The 19,700-nt window shown below is 33.1% G+C and overlaps 2 protein-coding genes across 2 annotated transcripts; both read left to right on the top strand.

Moving 5' to 3' along the window:
* The first annotated feature begins 1,485 nt into the window (after positions 1-1,485).
* On the top strand, positions 1,486-4,130 carry LOC112741237 (probable WRKY transcription factor 31). The gene is made up of 5 exons (XM_025790126.3): positions 1,486-2,044; positions 2,136-2,243; positions 2,331-2,792; positions 2,883-2,996; positions 3,083-4,130. Exons 1-5 carry the CDS (start codon positions 1,739-1,741, stop codon positions 3,818-3,820), a joined length of 1,728 nt encoding a protein of 575 aa, XP_025645911.1. The 5' UTR covers positions 1,486-1,738; the 3' UTR covers positions 3,821-4,130.
* Positions 4,131-13,757: 9,627 nt separating this feature from the next.
* On the top strand, positions 13,758-17,576 carry LOC112741236 (aspartic proteinase A1). Its single transcript, XM_025790125.3, has 14 exons — positions 13,758-13,896; positions 14,219-14,603; positions 14,693-14,753; positions 14,975-15,069; positions 15,203-15,315; positions 15,405-15,573; positions 15,677-15,716; positions 15,843-15,907; positions 16,019-16,132; positions 16,244-16,308; positions 16,398-16,554; positions 16,644-16,763; positions 16,855-16,943; positions 17,033-17,576. The coding sequence occupies exons 2-14, from the start codon at positions 14,226-14,228 to the stop codon at positions 17,115-17,117; spliced, it is 1,551 nt and encodes a 516-aa protein (XP_025645910.1). The 5' UTR covers positions 13,758-13,896; positions 14,219-14,225; the 3' UTR covers positions 17,118-17,576.
* The last annotated feature ends 2,124 nt before the right edge of the window (positions 17,577-19,700 follow it).

Below are 19,700 nucleotides of genomic sequence, written 5' to 3'. Positions count from 1 at the left end.
GCCATTCATGAACCATACCAGTGATTTAGATACTACTAATAATAAATTAGTAATGTCATGAGATCATAAGAATAATGTGGAAGCAAGGAGTGATTTAAAGGAGAAAATAGCAGTAATAAGAAACTGTGAGCAGGTGAAAGGGCCCCACAAAATAAAGGGTCAAGTCAACAAGGTTCCCGGGAGAAGCGTGGATCTAAATTGAATAGATGAAAAGTAGTGGGGCCCATGCAGAGACTAAGTTACTTGGCCACCCAGTCTTCGGTCATCCCACGCACCACCCACATGATCGTGATCATTCACAAGACACACACACCCATGGCCGTCAAATTCGTTGACTTGTCTTTCTTTTTAGCTTTCTTCTCTTCAGTCTCTCTTCTTTTCTTGACTTTGTATTTTGTGTCTCTTTAATATTATATAAAAAAAAAAGCACAAATTAAAGTTGTATATGCCCATCATATTTTGTAGGACTATTAAACACACTATTTGTAGTAATTCACACTGTTACATGATGCATCATTTGCTGAATTTTTGTATTATTAAATAATTATAAAAGATCACTCTAATAATTATGCATAAGTCTATAAATTTTATAATTTTTTTATACGTATGAGACATGCAATACTTATTTCTAAAATTAATTTTAAAATAAATTAAATTCAATTAATTTCTAAAATTTATATACTATATGAGTGTCATAATGTATACAACATTAAAAAAGAATATTATTTTTACTAAAGATAACACAAACATCATTATCTAAACTGCATCTATACTTCTGAGTAAGATATAAATGGATGGTAATTAAAGTGAAGAGAGGAAGGTAATTAAGAGGGGCCGGGGGAGGGTGGGAAAGGGTTCATTTGATCACGTGGATATGGGCGTGTGATACCGGGGGCGGTGGCAGCTGCATATCTTTCTTCCATTATGAAATGAGTTAAGTTAGTCAAACCCTTTCTTCACGAAACATAGACGAAACATCCCCCACGTCTATGCTTCTCCATCCCTTTTTCTTTTCGTTCAGAAAATAAAAAAGAAAATGGAAAAAAGCACTGTATACTGTATATTCCAACTAAATTGTGGTCATGGTCGGGTGCCCATTTTTATCATTTCATTTCCTTTCCCTCATTGACCGGAAATTCATTGCCTCAAAATGCAATAACCCCTGCTACGATACTGTTTTTATTTCTTACTAATAAATTTAGCAAAATCCAAACAAATAGCTAGGTGTTTCAATGAAGAAGTGTGTGTCTGCATTGGGTTAGTTAATCTATCAAGTAAACATTATTTGACCTTAATTTTATTTACTAATATTGATTTATATTTGGAAATATAGCGAGATACATTATAATCCCTAGACTTTATTTTATGTATATGATAAATAAATACTAATTAACAATTGCATGGATAGGGTAATACAGTAATGATAGAGAAAAACGGTGGGCGTAATTGTAATTTGAGTAGGTGGATACGGACATTTTCCACGGTGACGCACCATCTGACGCAACATGTTGGGATTGGGAAAAAGATGAATCAAATCCCATAGAAATAGAATTCTCAATTTCTCACTTGGTTTACGCTCCCCAACCCTTGCCCTTTTCTTTTATATACCCCATCCCATAGCACTGGGAAAAGACTTCACACACTTTACAAAAATCTCTCTCTCTCTAATCTCAACTCTCAACTCAACCTTCTCTTTCAATTCTATATCTCTCTGTCTTTCTATTCTTATTATAATTATATGGACAAGGGATGGGGTCTCACCCTTGAAACTTGTTCCTCTCCAACCATCCCATTCTTTCATTCTTCTTCCGCTGCTGCTTCTTCTTCTTCTTCACATAAGATGTTTCCGCTGTTGGGATTCCCCGTCAACCTTACTCGCCCCGCCGATGATCATAACAACGATGACAGTAACCGCAAGGTGGTTGTTGACTTCTTCTCCGATAACAGGAACAAGGCACAAGAGCAGCAGCATGTTAAGCCCAACATATCCGTCAAGCAGGAGATTCCCCACCATGATGATATACCTTCTTCCACCAAAGTTTATGTAATTAATTAATTAACATAGTTTTTTCCCATTTAATTAAGATCATTAATTATGTGGTAATAACAATTGTGTGTTAATTATATGATCTCAGACGGGTTTGCAACTGCTTACTGCCAACACTGGAAGCGATGAATCTACGGTGGATGATGGTGGAGTATCATCATCAGATGGTGAAGATAAGAAAGCCAAGGCAATTGAGGTACGTACCTGTTGCTACTAATTAGTAATTAGCAAGATAATTGATAATTGTGAATTGAGAATGATATTTGATTATGATGATGATCAGCTAGCGATGTTGCAAGTGGAGCTTGAACGCATGAATGCCGAGAACCATAAGCTGAAAGAGATGCTGAGCCACGTGAGCGGTAACTACACCGCCTTGCAAATGCATCTTGTTACATTACTGCAACAACAGCAACAAGAACAAGTAGATGATGAGGTTGTTGAGGGAAAAGTAGTAGTGGGAGGGGAAGCCAGACAGTTGCTTGATGTAGGAAACGATAATCAAGCATCAGATTCTTCTTCTGATGAAAGAACACGATCCAGCACACCTCACGCCCAAGTTGGAATCAGGAATAATAGCAATGGAAAGAACGAGAGGGAAGACAGTCCAGATTCACAATCACAAGCTTGGGGTCCCGCTCCCAACAAGCTCCAAAAACCCAACCCCACCATGGACCAATCCTCTTCTGAAGCCACCATGAGAAAAGCCCGTGTCTCAGTCCGTGCTCGCTCAGAAGCTCCCATGGTATCTCTCTCTCTATCTCTCTTCTTCATATGGATCAACCAATTAACTAACTTATCAGACTCAACTTAATTAATCTCTGTATAATTTCAGATCAGTGATGGATGCCAGTGGAGAAAATATGGACAAAAAATGGCAAAGGGAAATCCATGTCCTCGAGCTTATTACAGATGCACTATGGCAGTTGGTTGCCCAGTTCGCAAACAAGTCAGTTCCTAATTAACATAATCAATCCATTAATTACGAGTTCATTATTCCCCATAATGTAATTAACAATAATCTTCCCCATATAGGTTCAACGTTGTGCTGAGGACAGAACTATTTTGGTAACTACATATGAAGGAACACACAGCCATCCGCTACCACCGGCAGCCATGGCTATGGCATCAACCACCACAGCAGCTGCCACCATGTTACTGTCAGGTTCCATGTCAAGTGCAGATGGAATCATGAACCCAAACCTCCTAGCAAGAGCTATTTTTCCATCGTGCTCTACTTCTTCTACTTCTTCAAGCATGGCAACACTCTCAGCTTCGGCACCATTCCCAACTGTCACATTGGACCTCACACAAAACCCATCATCATCAAATAATACTAATAATACTTCCACTCCTCCAATCAGGCATCATCATCCTCTTAATGCTGTCCCTTTGTTCCAGCTACCCAATTTCCAAGGCCACCCCCAGAACTTTGGGAATCAAGCCTTATATAATCAATCAAAATTCTCCGGTCTTCAATTGTCTCAACAAGTTGCTGCCTCTTCTCAATTGGGAATCCAAGCTTCAAGGCCACCTTTGCACCACAACCAACCACAACAACAGCCGCCATCCCTGGCTGATTCCGTCACCGCAGCCATCACCACCGATCCTAACTTCACTGCCGCTATCGCAGCCGCCATCTCCTCCATCATCGGAGGTAACAATAATAATAATCAACCAAACAGCACTGGAGACGGTAACAACAACAACAACAGCGGCAGCAATCCTAGTATGAGCAACAGGACAACAATTAGCAGCTTTTCGGGGAATTAAATTAAACTAAATCCCTTTGTGTTCTTTGGTTCTTTTTGTTAATTACTGTATAATTTTCTCTTTTTATGTACATGGGGAAAGGGGAAATGAAGTTATAAATTTATGTTCATATACTTTTTTGTCCATGTATTAGGGACGGATTAGCTAGGTGTATCATCATGGGCTGGGGAGATAAGGAAAAAAAAAAGCTTCATTCTTTTGTTTTATCTTTCAACTTTGAATAATTTTGTATTATATTCAAAATATTCAGAGTAAATAGATATAAGACTCGAAACGAAAAAAAAAAAAAGAATATGTATTATCTTTCTTTTATTTATTAGTTTATTTAATTTTGCTTCGTTAGTGTCATCTTCCTCTAGCTCTTTTCTTATATCGGCCTTGATCCTTGGTGACAAATATGGAAAACAACTTAGATGTGACCGATTGCCTAAACAACAAAAAAGAAAGGAATTTTTTTTTAAAAAAAAGGGGAGAAGATGGTCAGATACAGCTTGAGCTAGCGAATGAAAAATGCGCGTTTGCAAATAAAATTGGGAATTTTCTAATAATTAGGTCAATTAATACGGCCACTGCTATTTGATATTGACACGTAATTGAGTGGTAGGAAGTAGTAATCCAAAGGTGGACTTAGCTAAGGGTAGGGTAGCTAGGGAGAAGGCTAGTGAGTTTCTTAGCAGCTTCGTGTGTTCTTGGGATACGTACTTGTAGTTTAGTAGTAATTAAGGGAGTGATTAGTACCAATATTAGTTGTATTAATTAAGTTAAGAATAAGGTCAACTTAATTAGGGGGTGGTGGATTTTGATTGGAGAAAGAAGGATACAAAATTTGACTTATGGTGCGGAGAAGGCGTCGCGTTCACGTTAGTGGCCACACTTTTAAAATGAGATTGGACCAATCGTGGGAGGGTATTTAGGAAGACATGTTACCTTGGGGTGCATGCAAAGGGTCGCACCGTACCTCATCCACCGTACAAATGGGTCTTCATTGGCGCTTTCTTTTGACTCTATCCAAAACCAAATATACTATAGGCCATTGGGCCAAGTGGGAAGGAAACATTCAATTATTTAAAGGTCATGTTCCTTGTGAATAAGGGGGCATAGAAACACACTCATTTTGGACAAGGCATACATGTAACGGATTGGATTTTAGTAAGTTTATGATGAAAATCATACTCAAATTAGTCCGATTTTATCCGTCGATTTTCGAATCAAATTGGGTACGTAGTGCCTTAGTGGGATCTATATTATGATTTATTTATTCCGAAGGGAAAAAAAAATACAAGTATTTATGGTGAATCGGCAAATTGTGCTACTATATTTTTTTATTAAATAAATATATCCTTTATGAACAAAAAAGATTGATGTATCTAGATAAATGTTTTGTTCAAAAACATCTTTTAATGAACTTAGAAAGTAAATATGTTTTTTTTTTCAACTGACATTATAGATATATATTTTTTACTTTACTTACATTAGATACTTAAATTTATTACACTTTAGTGATAAACTCTTAAAACTATATCAGTGCTCTTGGGCACAAATTAGATACATCCTTGCAATAAAATCAGATAGCAGCATTACAAGCATGCCTATGCCTTCAATTCTTTTTTTTTTTTTTTTGAGATAGTCATTTACTGGGCCACCCCATATACAAAGTCCAAAAACGAGCATGCTTTGGGCTTCACAGCCACATCTCAACATGACTAAACTTTTTAATACTCACATAGGTTAGAAAGCCTTTCACAACGTCCAAAAATTAGAAGCCTTTCACAGTACCAAAAACAACAAAGGGCTCATGCATGTTTCTCTCCCACCCCAACACACAAAAAGAAAAACTATAGTTAATTATTATTTAAATGAAATATTTTATCACTATTTTTTAATATCTAATTTCAAACCTGAGGATGACGCAATTTTCTTTCAATTATTAAAGATAGCAAAAATTAAGATTTTACGTAAAATCAAAAGAAAAATAATAAAATATATAGAACATAAAATTATAATACGATTCAAATATCGTAAAATTATTTTTTTTGAAGAAATTAATTAACTTATTAAAAAGCGTAAAAAAAATAATTAATTAAATTGAAAGTTTAGCTACTGCATGTGATCATCATAAATGATTTTGGGGATCCTACTCATCCAAAATATTATCATACGATGAGAAAACGTGAGTTTGGTGTAAGTGCTACCACATTTGAAGGAAAAAATGGAAAAGGCATTGTAGATAGACATATACTGATTGGGTTTATGTGATTAATTCAATGAAGCTTTTCGGTATATAATGATAAAAATAGGCATCAATATCGTTGAAGACTTATTGAGATACATCCCTTTTTTATGCCCATACGCTTGAGCAAATACTAATAATAATAATAATAATAATATCCACGGTGGTTTTGATTGGATTGTTATGGAAAATAAGAGTGGAATAAGCATGCCATCAATGCTATGTTTTGTTTGATCATCCATGTTCTATTATATTTAGCGGCAACTACCAAATCATATGTATTGATTGAGCTTGCATTGCTTACTTCAGTTACTTGCACTTGCATAGCACTCCACACTAGGGCTACCCTCTTTCCTTTTCTATCCAAATCCAGTTTATCTTTACATACATATATATGTTGTGACTTGTGACATTGCCTTTGCTTCTTGGCAATGTCTTCCTCCATCCCCCTTCTACTCCAAGCTTCTTATTTATTTATTTATTTAAAATAATTTGCTTTTGTTTTCCCTTGTTGCCCACTCCTTTTTCTTCAAGCTCCCTTCTACACTTCTACACTTCTACTACTAATTACTACATACCCATATAATTTGGAACTTTATAATTTATTCTTATCTTCGTATAATCTTCTAATAAAAGCTATTACCGTCAAAGAAGTATATACTAAAATTCTGGAAAAGAAAAGAACATGAGCAGATTCAACACGTTTATATTTTAAAAAAGTTTAATTATTTTAACTTATTAGTGCATATAATTTTATCAAATTTTTAATTAAGTCTTTATAATTTAAAATAGTTAAATTTTTATATACTATATATTTTATAAATTAGCTCCTTATTGTTGAATGATAAAAGAACAAGATACACACACTCACGAAGAATATAAAATGAAGATAAATGTATTGAATATATTTGTGTGTTGTTATTTATGAAATAATTACATATGTATTTATACTTTTCTTTGACGTCTAAACTTAATACATTTTAATAAACAAATGGTTTAAATTAAAACTAAATATAGACAACTTATTCAAACTGTGGTTTCTATTTATTTTTAAATTCTAATCATCAAGTTTATTTTTAACATTCTCCCTTAAACTTGATAATTTTTTCACTCCAATCATAATCCTTAACTTTTAAAAAGCATAATATTTAATAGGTTTTGTGAAAATGTCAGCAACTTGATCAAGTGATTTCACATATTCAACCTCCATATACATGTTCTCAATACATTGTCGAATGTAATGATACTTTGTTTCTATGTGCTTGCTTCTGTCATGAAATACTGGATTCTTTGTTAGGGCAATCGCTGACTTATTGTCCATCATGATCTTGGTGGATTCAACTTGCTCAAAATAAAGTTTCTTCAGTAGTATCTTCAGCCAAATTGCATGACATGCACAGGCAGTGACAGCAACATATTCAGCTTCACAAGTTGAAAAAGTGACTATAGGTTGTTTCTTTGAACACCAAAAAATTGCATTATTTCCTAAAAGAAAACAAAGCTAGTAATACTCTTCCTGTCATCAATATCCCCAACATAATCACTATCACAATAGCCCATTAATTTGAATTCATCTGAAGCTGAATAAAACATGCCATACTCAAGAGTGCCTCTAAGATAGCGAAAAATTCTCTTGGCTGCCTTCATATAGATTTCTGTTGGATTCTCCATGTAACGACTAACTAACTCAACTGAAAATAAAATGTTAGGTCTGGTACAGATCAAATACCTTAAACTCCCCACGAGACTTTTGAATAATGTTTGATCAACTTTTCTTACACCTTCTTCCTCTTTGAAAAGTTTGACTCCACATTCCATAGGTGTATTGGTAGGATTGCAATCTAGCATATTGAGTTTCTTCAATATCTCTCTTGCATAAGCCTGTTGTGAGATAAAAATTCTATCCTCTATTTGTTTCACTTCAATTTCCAGATAATAAGACATTAGTCCCATATCACTCATCTCAAATTCTTGAGCCATTACCTTCTTAAATTCTTCAAACATTATTTGATTGTTTCCTGTGAATATAAGGTCATCCACATAGACACAAACAAATAACAAATTTCCTCTTTCCTCTTTCACATAGAGTGCATATTCATGAATGCACCTAGTGAAACCATTATCTTGAAAATACGTATTAAGACGATCATTCCAAGCTCTTGGAGCTTACTTCAGTCCATATAAGGAATTTTTAAGCCTTAAAACTTTATCTTCACAACCCTCAACAACAAAACCCAAAAGTTGTTCAATATAAACTTCTTCCAGAAAATTACCGTTCAGAAAAGCAGACTTCACATCCATTTGTTGGATTTTCCAGTTGTTCTGTGCTGCAAGTGACAACAATAGCCTTATCGTCTCCAAGCGAGCAACTGGAGCAAACACCTCATCATAATCTATTCCTTGCTTCTGCTTATACCCTTTTGCAACGATTCTTGCCTTATACCTTTCTACATCACCTTTAGAGTTTTTCTTAACTCTGTAAACCCCATTTGACTCCAATATCTTGATGACCACTTGGAAGTGATGCAAGTTTCCAAGTGTTCTTCTCAATTGTTTGAATTTCTTCCTCCATAACTTGTATCCATTTCTCATATTTGACAGCTTCTTTAAAACTTAAAGGCTCATCATTGGAGAGTAAACACAATAAATTTTCATCCTCTAATTTTTTTTATTTGCTTATAGAGATCAGAGAGACTTCGATATCTATGAGGGCCTTCGCTTGAACTAGAGAATGGAGAAGATGATGATGATGCTAGTGGGGTTAATGCTGGTGCTGAAGGATCGATTTTGCCTTACACTTCTTGCATCGGGGCTTCTTTTTCCTCAAAGTAAGGAAGAAAATCATAAGTGACTTTATTTTGTGTACTCCAGTCCCACTTTGCATTTTCTTCAAACTCAACATCTCTGCTTATTATTACTTTATTATTGATGGGATTGAAGAATTTATAGCCTTTAGTATTATCCTCATAACCAATAAATACAAGCTTTTGGCTCCTATCATCAAGCTTCGATCTTTCTTGCTCAGGAATTTGGACATATGCAATAGATCCAAATACCCTTAAATGTGATACATTAGGCTTCAAACCACTTCATGCTTCTTGAGGTGTTATATCTCTCAAACTCTTGGTAGGTGAGCGATTTGAGAGATAAACTACACATGCAACTACTTCTCCCCATAACTCTTTTGGTAATGACTTACTTTTTAACATCGTTCTTGCCATATTTAGAATTGTCCTATTCTTTCTTTCAACAACTCCATTTTGTTGAGGCGATCTAGGAACAGTTAAGGGACGTCGAATACCATGATTTTCACAAAACAACTTGAATTCATTTGAAGTGAATTCTCCACCTCTGTCAGTTCTGAGAGCTTTTATCTCATAGCTACCTTCTTTTTCAACGAGAGCTTTAAACTTCTTGAATGCTTCGCTCTTTTGCTTCAAGAAATAAACCAATGTTTTTCTTAAATAATCATCAATGAAAAGCAAAAAATAGGCGCTCTTACCAAGTGACAAAGGTTTGATAGGTCCACAAACATCCGCGCGGATAAGTTGAAGTGGCTTGGTAGCTATTGATTTGGACTGCTTTGGAAAACTCTTTCTTGAATGTTTTCCAAGTAAGCAGGCTTCACATAACTGATGAGGATGATCAATTGTTGGAATTCCTTTTACCATCTTTTTTGTTCCCAATTCTTTGAGTCCACCAAAACTTAAATGTCCATATCTCATATGCTAAATCCATGGTGGATCTTCAATACATGACTTCAAACATATAGCTCCACCACTTCTCATGTTTAACAAGAACATACGATTTCTTGTCATAGAAACCTTAGCAATAAGATTTTCATTTTTATCTCTAAGCAAAAGATAGCGATCTTCCATGACTATCTTGCAACCATTCTCCATAAGTTGCCCAATACTCAAGATATTATTCTTCATCTTTGGGATGTAATAAACATTGGTAAGAATCTTATGACTTCCATTCTTCAGCTCGAATAAAATCGTCCCTTTGCCATTGATCTCTACTTTTGATTCATCACCAAAACGCATGTATCCTTTTACGTTGGTGTCGAGTGCTACAAATTTACTCCTATCACTTGTCATATGGTTGCTAGCTCCATTGTCAAGATACCACGTACTATCTTCAGAATTTTGATCTTCCTTGAGCGTAAGGAATAATGTTGGTTCTTCAACATCTTCACTGTGCATAACAAGTTTATTTTCTTGTTCTTTGGATGTCTGACACTCCCAAGAATAATGTCCATTCTTTCCACATGAATAGCATTCAATATGTCTTTTGTCAACTCTTCTTCCTCTTCCACGACCTCGAGAAAAATTTTGATTTCTTTTCTCTTGAGAATAATTTTTCTCATATCTTCCTCTTCCGTAACCACGTCCTCGTCCTCGTCCACGGCCTCGATCTCGTCCTTGTCTTCCACTTTCATTGGTTTCTCCTCTAGCATTCCACGAAAGTTTTACCTGCAAGACATGCTCCACACGTTCTTGCTTGCCTTTTTCCATTCTTTCTTCATGGGCCCGTAAGGAACCATTCAACTGATCAATGGACATTGTATCCAAATCTTTGGACTCCTCAATGGCTACCACCACATGGTAAAATTTTGAGTTGAGAGAACGAAGGATTTTCTCAACAACACGTCTTCTAGAATATAATAAGTAGTTGTGACTCGGTCTAGCTAGGACAGAGCCATCCTAATCCTAAAGAGGTTCGACCAGGTCAACTAGATATGACAGATCAGATAAGTTCTAGAATTCTAACCTTGTGCCAGGACCTACGGGCCAAGGGACAGTCTCAGGTAGACAATTTCTATGGGGGCACTCCGGTCTAAGGCAGTCTATAGGCCGATGCTGACATACGATCCCCACGAAGCTCCACACTTTCCTCTTGTTCTTTGCCATAACGCCCATTCCGGGAAGATTCAATCGAACGACGAATTCTTACGTGGTCTAAGGAAATCAAAGGTCCGCTTCCACGATTTCATCTATATCGAATCTGAACATCTTCTAATTTTTCTCCAAGCCTTTTCATTTGGTGCACTACCGTCAAAAATTTGGTGAAATAATCCGAAATGGATTCAGTCTCCTTCATCATTAGAGACTCAAACTCAACCCTTAGAGTTTGAAGACGAACCTTCTTCACCTTTTCAACTCCTATGACGAAATTTTGAAGAGTATCCCAAGCTTTCTTTGCATTAGTTATATCAGCAATCTTCTCAAACATATCATCATCCAAGCCTTAATGAATGATAGTAAGTGCACATTGATCTTTCTTTCTTTTATTTTCTAATTCTTCCTTCTGAGCTTCTGTTAGCTTGTCCACATTCTCTAATTCTATGTAGCTTTTCTCAACCATCTCCCACACTCCTTGAGCACCGAGAATCGCTTTCATTCGGGCTGCCCAATTGTCATAGTTGAGCTTAGATAATTATGAATATTGAAAAGATAAAGTAGTTCTTTTTGACGAAGACATTTTATAAGTGGCTCTGATACCACTTTGTTGGAAAATAAAAGAACAAGGCACACACACTCACGAAGAATATAAAATGAAGAGGAATGTATTGAATGTATTTATGTGTTGTTATTTATGAAATAATTATATATGTATTTATACTTTTCTTTGACGTCTAAACTTAATACATCCTAATAAATAAATGGTTTAAATTAAAACTAAATATAGACAACTTATTCAAACTGTGGTTTCTATTCATTCTTAAATTCTAACCATCAAATTTATTTTTAACACTTATTAGTAGTCATCTTTAAAAAATGCATAATTATATAATATTATATTTGCTTATATAATATTACAAAATTATCCTATATCAAACATAAAAACAAGGTGAAAACTCAGGTGCAGTCGACTTCACGTGAAGTTGATAGTTGAGAGTTATAAGATGATTTGACTAAATTTTCATGTAACGACTCTTAGCTATCAACTTCACGTGAAGTCGACTACACTTGAGTTTTCACCAAATAACTATTCTAATAATATTTTCTATCGTTTAACAAAGACGTTTAATAGTAGAGACTTAATTAAAATTTTTTTATCTAGCTAATTAGACTAAAGAATAATTATAAACTTTTAAATAAAATAACTTAATTAAAAGTTTAGTGAAATTATAAAATTCAATAAAATAATTAAATATTATTTTAAAAACAAATCAATAATATTTAGTAAACAAAAAAAGTAGCGCGGTGCTTGCATGCAAATACTTTTGTTATTAGTTTTATAATATGTTGTTACTTTGCTTGTTAGGACAAAACTTGTAGACTTAATGATTGAACTATTTTTCACTATGATAGTGGTCATAGTATTTAAAGTGTTTATTAATACAACTACAAAATTATCTAAAAAATAATATTAAAACAATATATTAATAATTGAGGATAAAATAATATTTTAACAAAAACTTATGCCTTTTGATTATATATAGAGCCCCCTTTTAAATCTACATCACGCTGAATCATGTTTGACATTATCACGCAAATATTTATCCTCTTTTTTTTTTTCTTTATTTCATTCTTCTTATGGAATATTTTCTCATTTATGAATTATCAGTTACTAACATTACTTATCATTATCATCATTAACCATTAATCATCATCATATATAACGTGTATATCGCTAAAGAAATAACGTTGAACATGTCTTTCTCTAAGCGATTCGATGGGATAAATGCAAAATTTTAAAATTAAATGTTGAAGTTGGCGTATGCAAAATTTTAAAATTAAATGTTGAAGTTGGCGTATGTCGTGCAGGTGTATTTATGTGAATTTAATTATTAAAAATTATTATATAATAATTTAATATAATACGTTAAATTATTTATATAAAATTAATTATTAAATTAAATATATATAAAATTTATATTAAAATATAAAATATATATTAAAAATAAATAAAATAATAAATATGTAATAATTTAATTTAATAATTAATTTTTTATATGAACATAATATTTTATATTCCTTTAAATTGGAATAATAAATAAATAAAATAAAAGTTAAATTGAGTTGGATTGAATTTGAAATAATAACTCAAAAGGGATTAAATTTATCATATTACATGCTAGTAGTCGTAGATAACCGAGTAACAATATATATATAAAAACACGTTACACTACATATGATATGATACCATATTGTCAGTTAACCATATAAAACATACATTTGAAAAAAAAAAAAAAACTAAATATATCAAAGTTTCTAAATTATAACACAAACCCAAAAGATTTCAAATGTTTATACACAATATTTAAATAGTAAATTAATAGTATTATTATTAATTAATTAGATACTTGGATATATACTTTTCATATGACAAAAAAAAAACATAAAATCAATCGTAATTTAATAGTTAAGAATTGTGTATTTGTGTGTAGCTTTTAGAAATTGGAAGTAACATATTCGATTTACACAATAACTATTTTAAAACTATTTGCTGGTTAAAATGAAATAAAAAGTAAAATGGCAAGTACAGAATAGATACTTAAAAAAGGAAAAAGTAAAAAAGAAGTATGAGGTGTGAAGGAAAGAAAGAAAGGGGGTGGCGAGTAGATTCACATTCGACTTTAAGGGCACGTAAGTCGCAAACGAAATTCAGTTATGGATCCCCAACGCGTCACGCCAAAACTCTACCGTTCCCTTTGCGATCAACGGCCCTGATTCACTCAATAAAGTGTAACGGTTGAGATTATTAGCTGACCTGAGCTGGTCCCACTCCTCACACGAACTGTGCCACCCCAACCTCACTTCCTTTTTCTCTTCTTTAAATACTTCATCCTCTCTTGCTCTTCATTCATTCGTTCATTCCTTTCTTCCTCTCTTCATTGGTACGTAACTCCTTCGTTATTCTCCTTTTTGCGTTCTTACATTCTTTTTCTTTAATTATTGCTGTTACATTCATTCTTATCGCTCTGGAACCAATTATGTTAGTTCTGTTTCCCATTGCATGCATCGTTATTATTTGCTAGTTTTGGGGGTTTATGCTGCTGATTTAATCAATGTTAGTAGTAAATAGCAAACATGCGCGTATGACAATAAGTTAGGGACTCACGGCATGCGTTACATTGTTGATAGAGTTATGTATGAATGAATAAATTAATTGTACTATTCCATTGTTGATCGAATTTTCTGAACTTGGATCATGAATAGGGTTGAAATGGGAAACAACTCCAATATGGTTATGCTGGGTTTGGTTCTGTCAATCCTGTTGTTTTCTCTGGTTTCCTCTGCCGCCGGTGGTGAGGGGCTGCATAGGATTGGGCTCAAAAAGTTCAATAAGCTGGATGGCCATGACCGCTTGGCTGCACGCCTTGGCTTCACAGATGTTGAGTCCATGAGGTCCACCATTAAGAAGATGATACTCCAATACTACCTTGGAGCTCCCGGGGACGCCGATATTGTTGCGTTGAAGAATTACTTGGATGCTCAATACTATGGTGAAATAAGCATTGGTACCCCTCCCCAGAAGTTCACTGTTATTTTTGATACTGGTAGCTCTAATATGTGGGTTCCATCATCTAAATGTTACTTCTCGGTGAGGTTTCTTAGATGCTTACCATGTTATCTTATCATTGTTTCCCCGTTATGCTGGTTTGTTCATAGACATTTCCAATTATTGTGCAGGTTGCTTGCTACGTACATAACAAGTATAAGTCCAGTGAATCAAGTACATATAAGGAAAATGGTTTGTTACTTTGCTTTGATTGAGATTTGAAGTTTCTTTATGATAAATTCCATGATTTATGTTGCTTCGTAATTTTTTTGAGTTGTTTGGGGGCCTTTCTTACTTTGTCTGCACTTTACTTGATCGATACAAACAATTGAACGTTGATGGAGACTGCACATACACCAAGATGGTGTCCTTTCATTTTTCCTTTATAATTTACCTTTCTATATATTATTTAGGGACTTCTGCTGCTATTCAATATGGTACTGGATCAATTTCTGGATTCTTTAGCTATGATGATGTCAAAGTTGGTGTCATAACTGTAAAGAACCAGGTAAAATTGATTGTCAATCCCTTTTTATTTAATCTTTTCCTTCACCTCAAAGGATGAGGGTGTCAGTTAAATTGGCTTCTTTCATAATATATTGATAAATCAAATGACATAAATCATGTTTTGGTCCTCTTAGGAATTCATTGAAGCAACTAAAGAGCCTGGAGTTACATTTGTAGCAGCTAAGTTTGATGGTTTGGTTGGACTTGGATTCCAAGAGATAGCAGTTGGAAAAGCTGTTCCACTGTGGTATCTGTCCACATCTAAACTCTTGATTAAATATTTTGCTAACATTTTTGTTTAATCTCTGTCATTTATGAGGCACTTTCTTGTCACAGGTACAATATGATTGAGCAGGGTCTTGTTAAGGATCCAGTATTTTCATTTTGGCTCAATCGTAATCCAAATGACGCTCAGGGTGGCGAGATTGTGTTTGGTGGTGTTGATCCTTCTCACTTTAAGGGTGAACATACATATGTGCCAGTGACAAAAAAGGGATATTGGCAGGTTAGTTATTTAAAAAAAATTGTTTATTATACTTATATGCTGCATATGTTAATTTTCTATTGCTCTTTGTTATATAATTATTTATTGAAAATTTTCTGTACAGTTTGACATGGGAGATGTTCTTATTGGTAGCAAACCCACTGGTATGTATAGACAACAACATATTAGAGCAAAATTCCCGATAATTTTTTTTGATAGCTTGAACGTGATAGAATTTTCATGGTTTGTTCATTGGTGCTTACCCTGTCATATTGCTATTTGTTACCCAGGATATTGTGCAAAGGGCTGCTCAGCAATTGCAGACTCGGGGACTTCTTTGTTGGCTGGTCCAACGGTATGAATACAACACCTTTTGCTATGATTCCATAAGGAGCAAAGAATAATACATATTTTTTTGCCAAATGAAAAAGCTTCTACAAATTGAAAATTGTTCTTGTTCTTGTAGGCTATAATCACACAAATAAATCAAGCAATTGGAGGATCTGGAGTTGTAAGCCAACAATGCAAATCTGTCGTTGAACACTACGGACAAACAATATTGAACTTACTCTTGGTTGAAGTAAGTTCTTAACTCATTCTTGGTGAATTTCTTTCTCATGGTCATGGCCCATGAATGATTTAGTCATTTTTAGAACGATTTATTTTTAATGGTTTTCACTTGAACCTGTAGGCAAACCCAAGGAAGATCTGCTCTCAAATTGGACTATGCACCTTTGATGGAAGTCATGGTGTTAGGTTAGGAGTGCAAATATGTTAAACCTTTGATTTTTGTTATCTAATTTGAAAGCTTAAATTATTATGTTTAATATCTTACATACTTTCAGTATGGGGATCGAGAGCGTGGTCGACAGGAAAGAAAGAGAATTGTCTGGTGGATACGGGGATGCTACTTGTTCTGCATGTGAGATGGCTGTTGTTTGGATGCAGAACCAACTGAGTCAGAATCAGACACAAGATAAGATCATAGACTATGTCAATCAGGTGAGATAGTCTTTAAATTCTAGCTACAATGTAAATATGCTGCTTTCTCCTCTTCATTCTGGCCTTACTCATGAATGATGATATTGCAGCTTTGTGAGAAATTGCCTAGTCCAATGGGCCAATCATCTGTTGACTGTGAAAAGATCTCTTCAATGCCTATTGTCTCCTTCACTATTGGTGGAAAAACTTTTGACCTTTCCCCACACGATGTATAGTGTCCTCAAACCTTGATCATCTGCATTTTCAGTTTTTCACTATTGTTCTGTTTTTCTGAACCACTCTTGCAATTGTTATCTTCAGTACATACTCAAGGTGGGGGAAGGTCCTCAAGCCCAATGCATCAGTGGCTTTACTGCTTTGGATGTTCCTCCTCCACGTGGCCCTCTCTGGTACTACATTGAATTTCTTTTGATTCTGATTCATTTGATTTGATTCCTATGATTGGATTGTCACTTAATGAAATCTCTTGATAATGCAGGATCCTTGGAGATGTCTTCATGGGACGCTATCACACAGTCTTTGATTATGGCAAAAGTAGAGTTGGGTTTGCCCATGCTGCGTAGAGAATCTTCTTGTGTATGTATTGCATAATGGAAATTCATTGGAGACCATTATTGCTAGTATCTTCTTTTTCGTAATGGACCTAGAATTGTACCTTGCATATATATATAATATATATATATACTCGTCACACCCCTTTGATTGATTAGGATATAACAGAGAATCCTTGGGGCTGTGACCATAGTTGGCGCACCAGGCTTTTATTTATATGCAATATGATTGCTGGGGTTAAGGATGTAGATATGGTTATTGTGATTCCTTATTTTATTCCTTGTTTTAGTTTCGGATCCCAATATGCATGTGTCGTGTGTCAGATGAAATGCTTCAAACTATGCATATGGGAAATGCATCGGAGTGTTCATCTAATATGTCAATGAGTGCTTAGATCAATTGTTACAAATAGTTTGTTTTTCTTTTAGGACATCTATCATAAATAAATAAGAATCTGGATTTTCATTTTTTATGAGGGTTCCTATGTTACTGGTAGAATGACCCGTATAAAGAACAGTACATTATAAATCTAAGCATTAAAATATATGAATATGTTACGAAAAAAAATGTATCTAGTACTATTTGTAGCATTCATATCTTAATATTTAATTATCAAAATATGCTAAAACAATAATAAATTCACAAAAAAGTGAAAAATATTAAATAATCAGTAATTTTTTCTTACATTTATTTTGCATTTAGATTAATATTAACTAATTTTTTTAATTTTTAACCTAAAATTTAGTCTCTTAATATTTTTTTAATAAAAAATAAATTCAATTGTGATACACTGTTGATATAAAAGAATAGCAATACATCAGTAAAAATAAATATTTTTTATATTAACAGTATAAATAGTCATCTAAAAAAATTAAACTCATATAATTAAATGATTCTGTAAAACATCGACATCAAAATTAAATTTATAAAAAAAATACATCTATTAAATTAAGAAGTTACCATACCCCTTTATTTTTGGACGAAAGAAGTTATCTTACCTAAGGTCCTACCAAATTTTCACTCGAATTCAGTAACTTATCAAATATTACAAACTGGCCCAAAAGGATCACTGAAATAAGCCCCATATGTGCAACTATGAAGGCCCACATCAAATCGATCAGGCTTAAATGTGGACCTCATTGAGTTGCAAACTCAAATCCCTCTATGCTCTTAAAAGTATCAGTACTCTTTCCAGGTCCAAGAAAAAAAGGGTATAAGTACTCTGTAACGCTGGTTTTGTATTCCTAGATGAAGATTTTTGTGGGGCCTCTTTACCCCACCTGGTGAATGCAATTAAACCTTGGGCCTATGGCCCCAGCTTACTAAAAAAAAAAAACTGAGAAAGAACTATGAACACTTAACGAAGAGCCTTGTTAATCACTTGACTAATAGTTTTGTATCTATCTTGTAGTCAATATAAAAGAAAAAAAACATCAACTATCAAATGTGTTCTCTTTTCTCTTTATAAAAGAAGAATCGAAAATTATTGAGTTTGCAATTTCTAATAGATACAAAATAATATGAAATTGAATATTATCTATAATAATACACTAACTATAACAAAGCCAATATGAAAAAATATCATGTGATTACTCTATATAATATAGGAAGCGGTTCACATAGTAGAGAAGCAACTTGCACTTTCCTTCACCCACATAATGAGAGATAAAGTTACTCTCTTATCCTTTAATGCTTTAACCAATTTGTGTTGGAAAGAGCTGAACGTTGTGATGGATTAATATGACTATATGAGTGGGTCTCTTTTTCACTAGCATTTTTGTTACAAAATAATTATTATTTTATTTATATTTTTAATATAATTGAAATAGTATTTAATGAAATATTTTTATTTAATAAAATGTTACACACATATTATTTAAACTTTTTTAATATATATACAATTTTTTACAATAAATAAATATTTAATTTAGATATTTATTATATCTTTATATTTTAAAATATTATCTTTATAAATTTATTTTATAACATTCATTTTAATATGAACTTTTATATTTATCATAATCTAATAATCTCAATAAATAATATTCACCGAAAGACCAATATTCAAATTTTATTTTTACCGAAATATTTTAGATGCAACCATAAAAATATATGTTTTTTTTTTATGTTTGAAAAAGATAATGAATTATGACAAAATGTTTTAGTAGAAATAATCTTTATATCACTTTTTATATACATGTATAAGGAAATAATTTTTTTGTGATAAAATTTCTGTGTTAGTTGCAAAAGAAACTTTACAAAATTTTAATATTATTAAAAGATATAACACTTTTATGTTTGTAAGAGTGGATTATTTAATTTAATTATTTTTTAAAAAATATTAATTATATATATATATATATATATTAAAAATTAACTACTATGTATTTGTATAAAAATACATAATATTTTTTTATATATTTTTAATTCATATTTTATATTTTAATATGTATTTTATATGAGTGATTTAATTCTCTTGTGTTTTAAAAATAAATTTAATAGTATAATAATTAAAATATATGTTAATAAGATTAAAATTATATTATCATTAAGAAATTTGAATAGGAAATTAATATTGTGTAAATATTATAAAT

Source organism: Arachis hypogaea, chromosome 14 (assembly GCF_003086295.3).
Source record: "Arachis hypogaea cultivar Tifrunner chromosome 14, arahy.Tifrunner.gnm2.J5K5, whole genome shotgun sequence".
Lineage (NCBI taxonomy): Eukaryota > Viridiplantae > Streptophyta > Magnoliopsida > Fabales > Fabaceae > Arachis > Arachis hypogaea.
The sequence above is the reverse complement of the archived record's forward strand: the minus strand, read 5'-3'. Positions and strand labels throughout refer to the sequence as shown.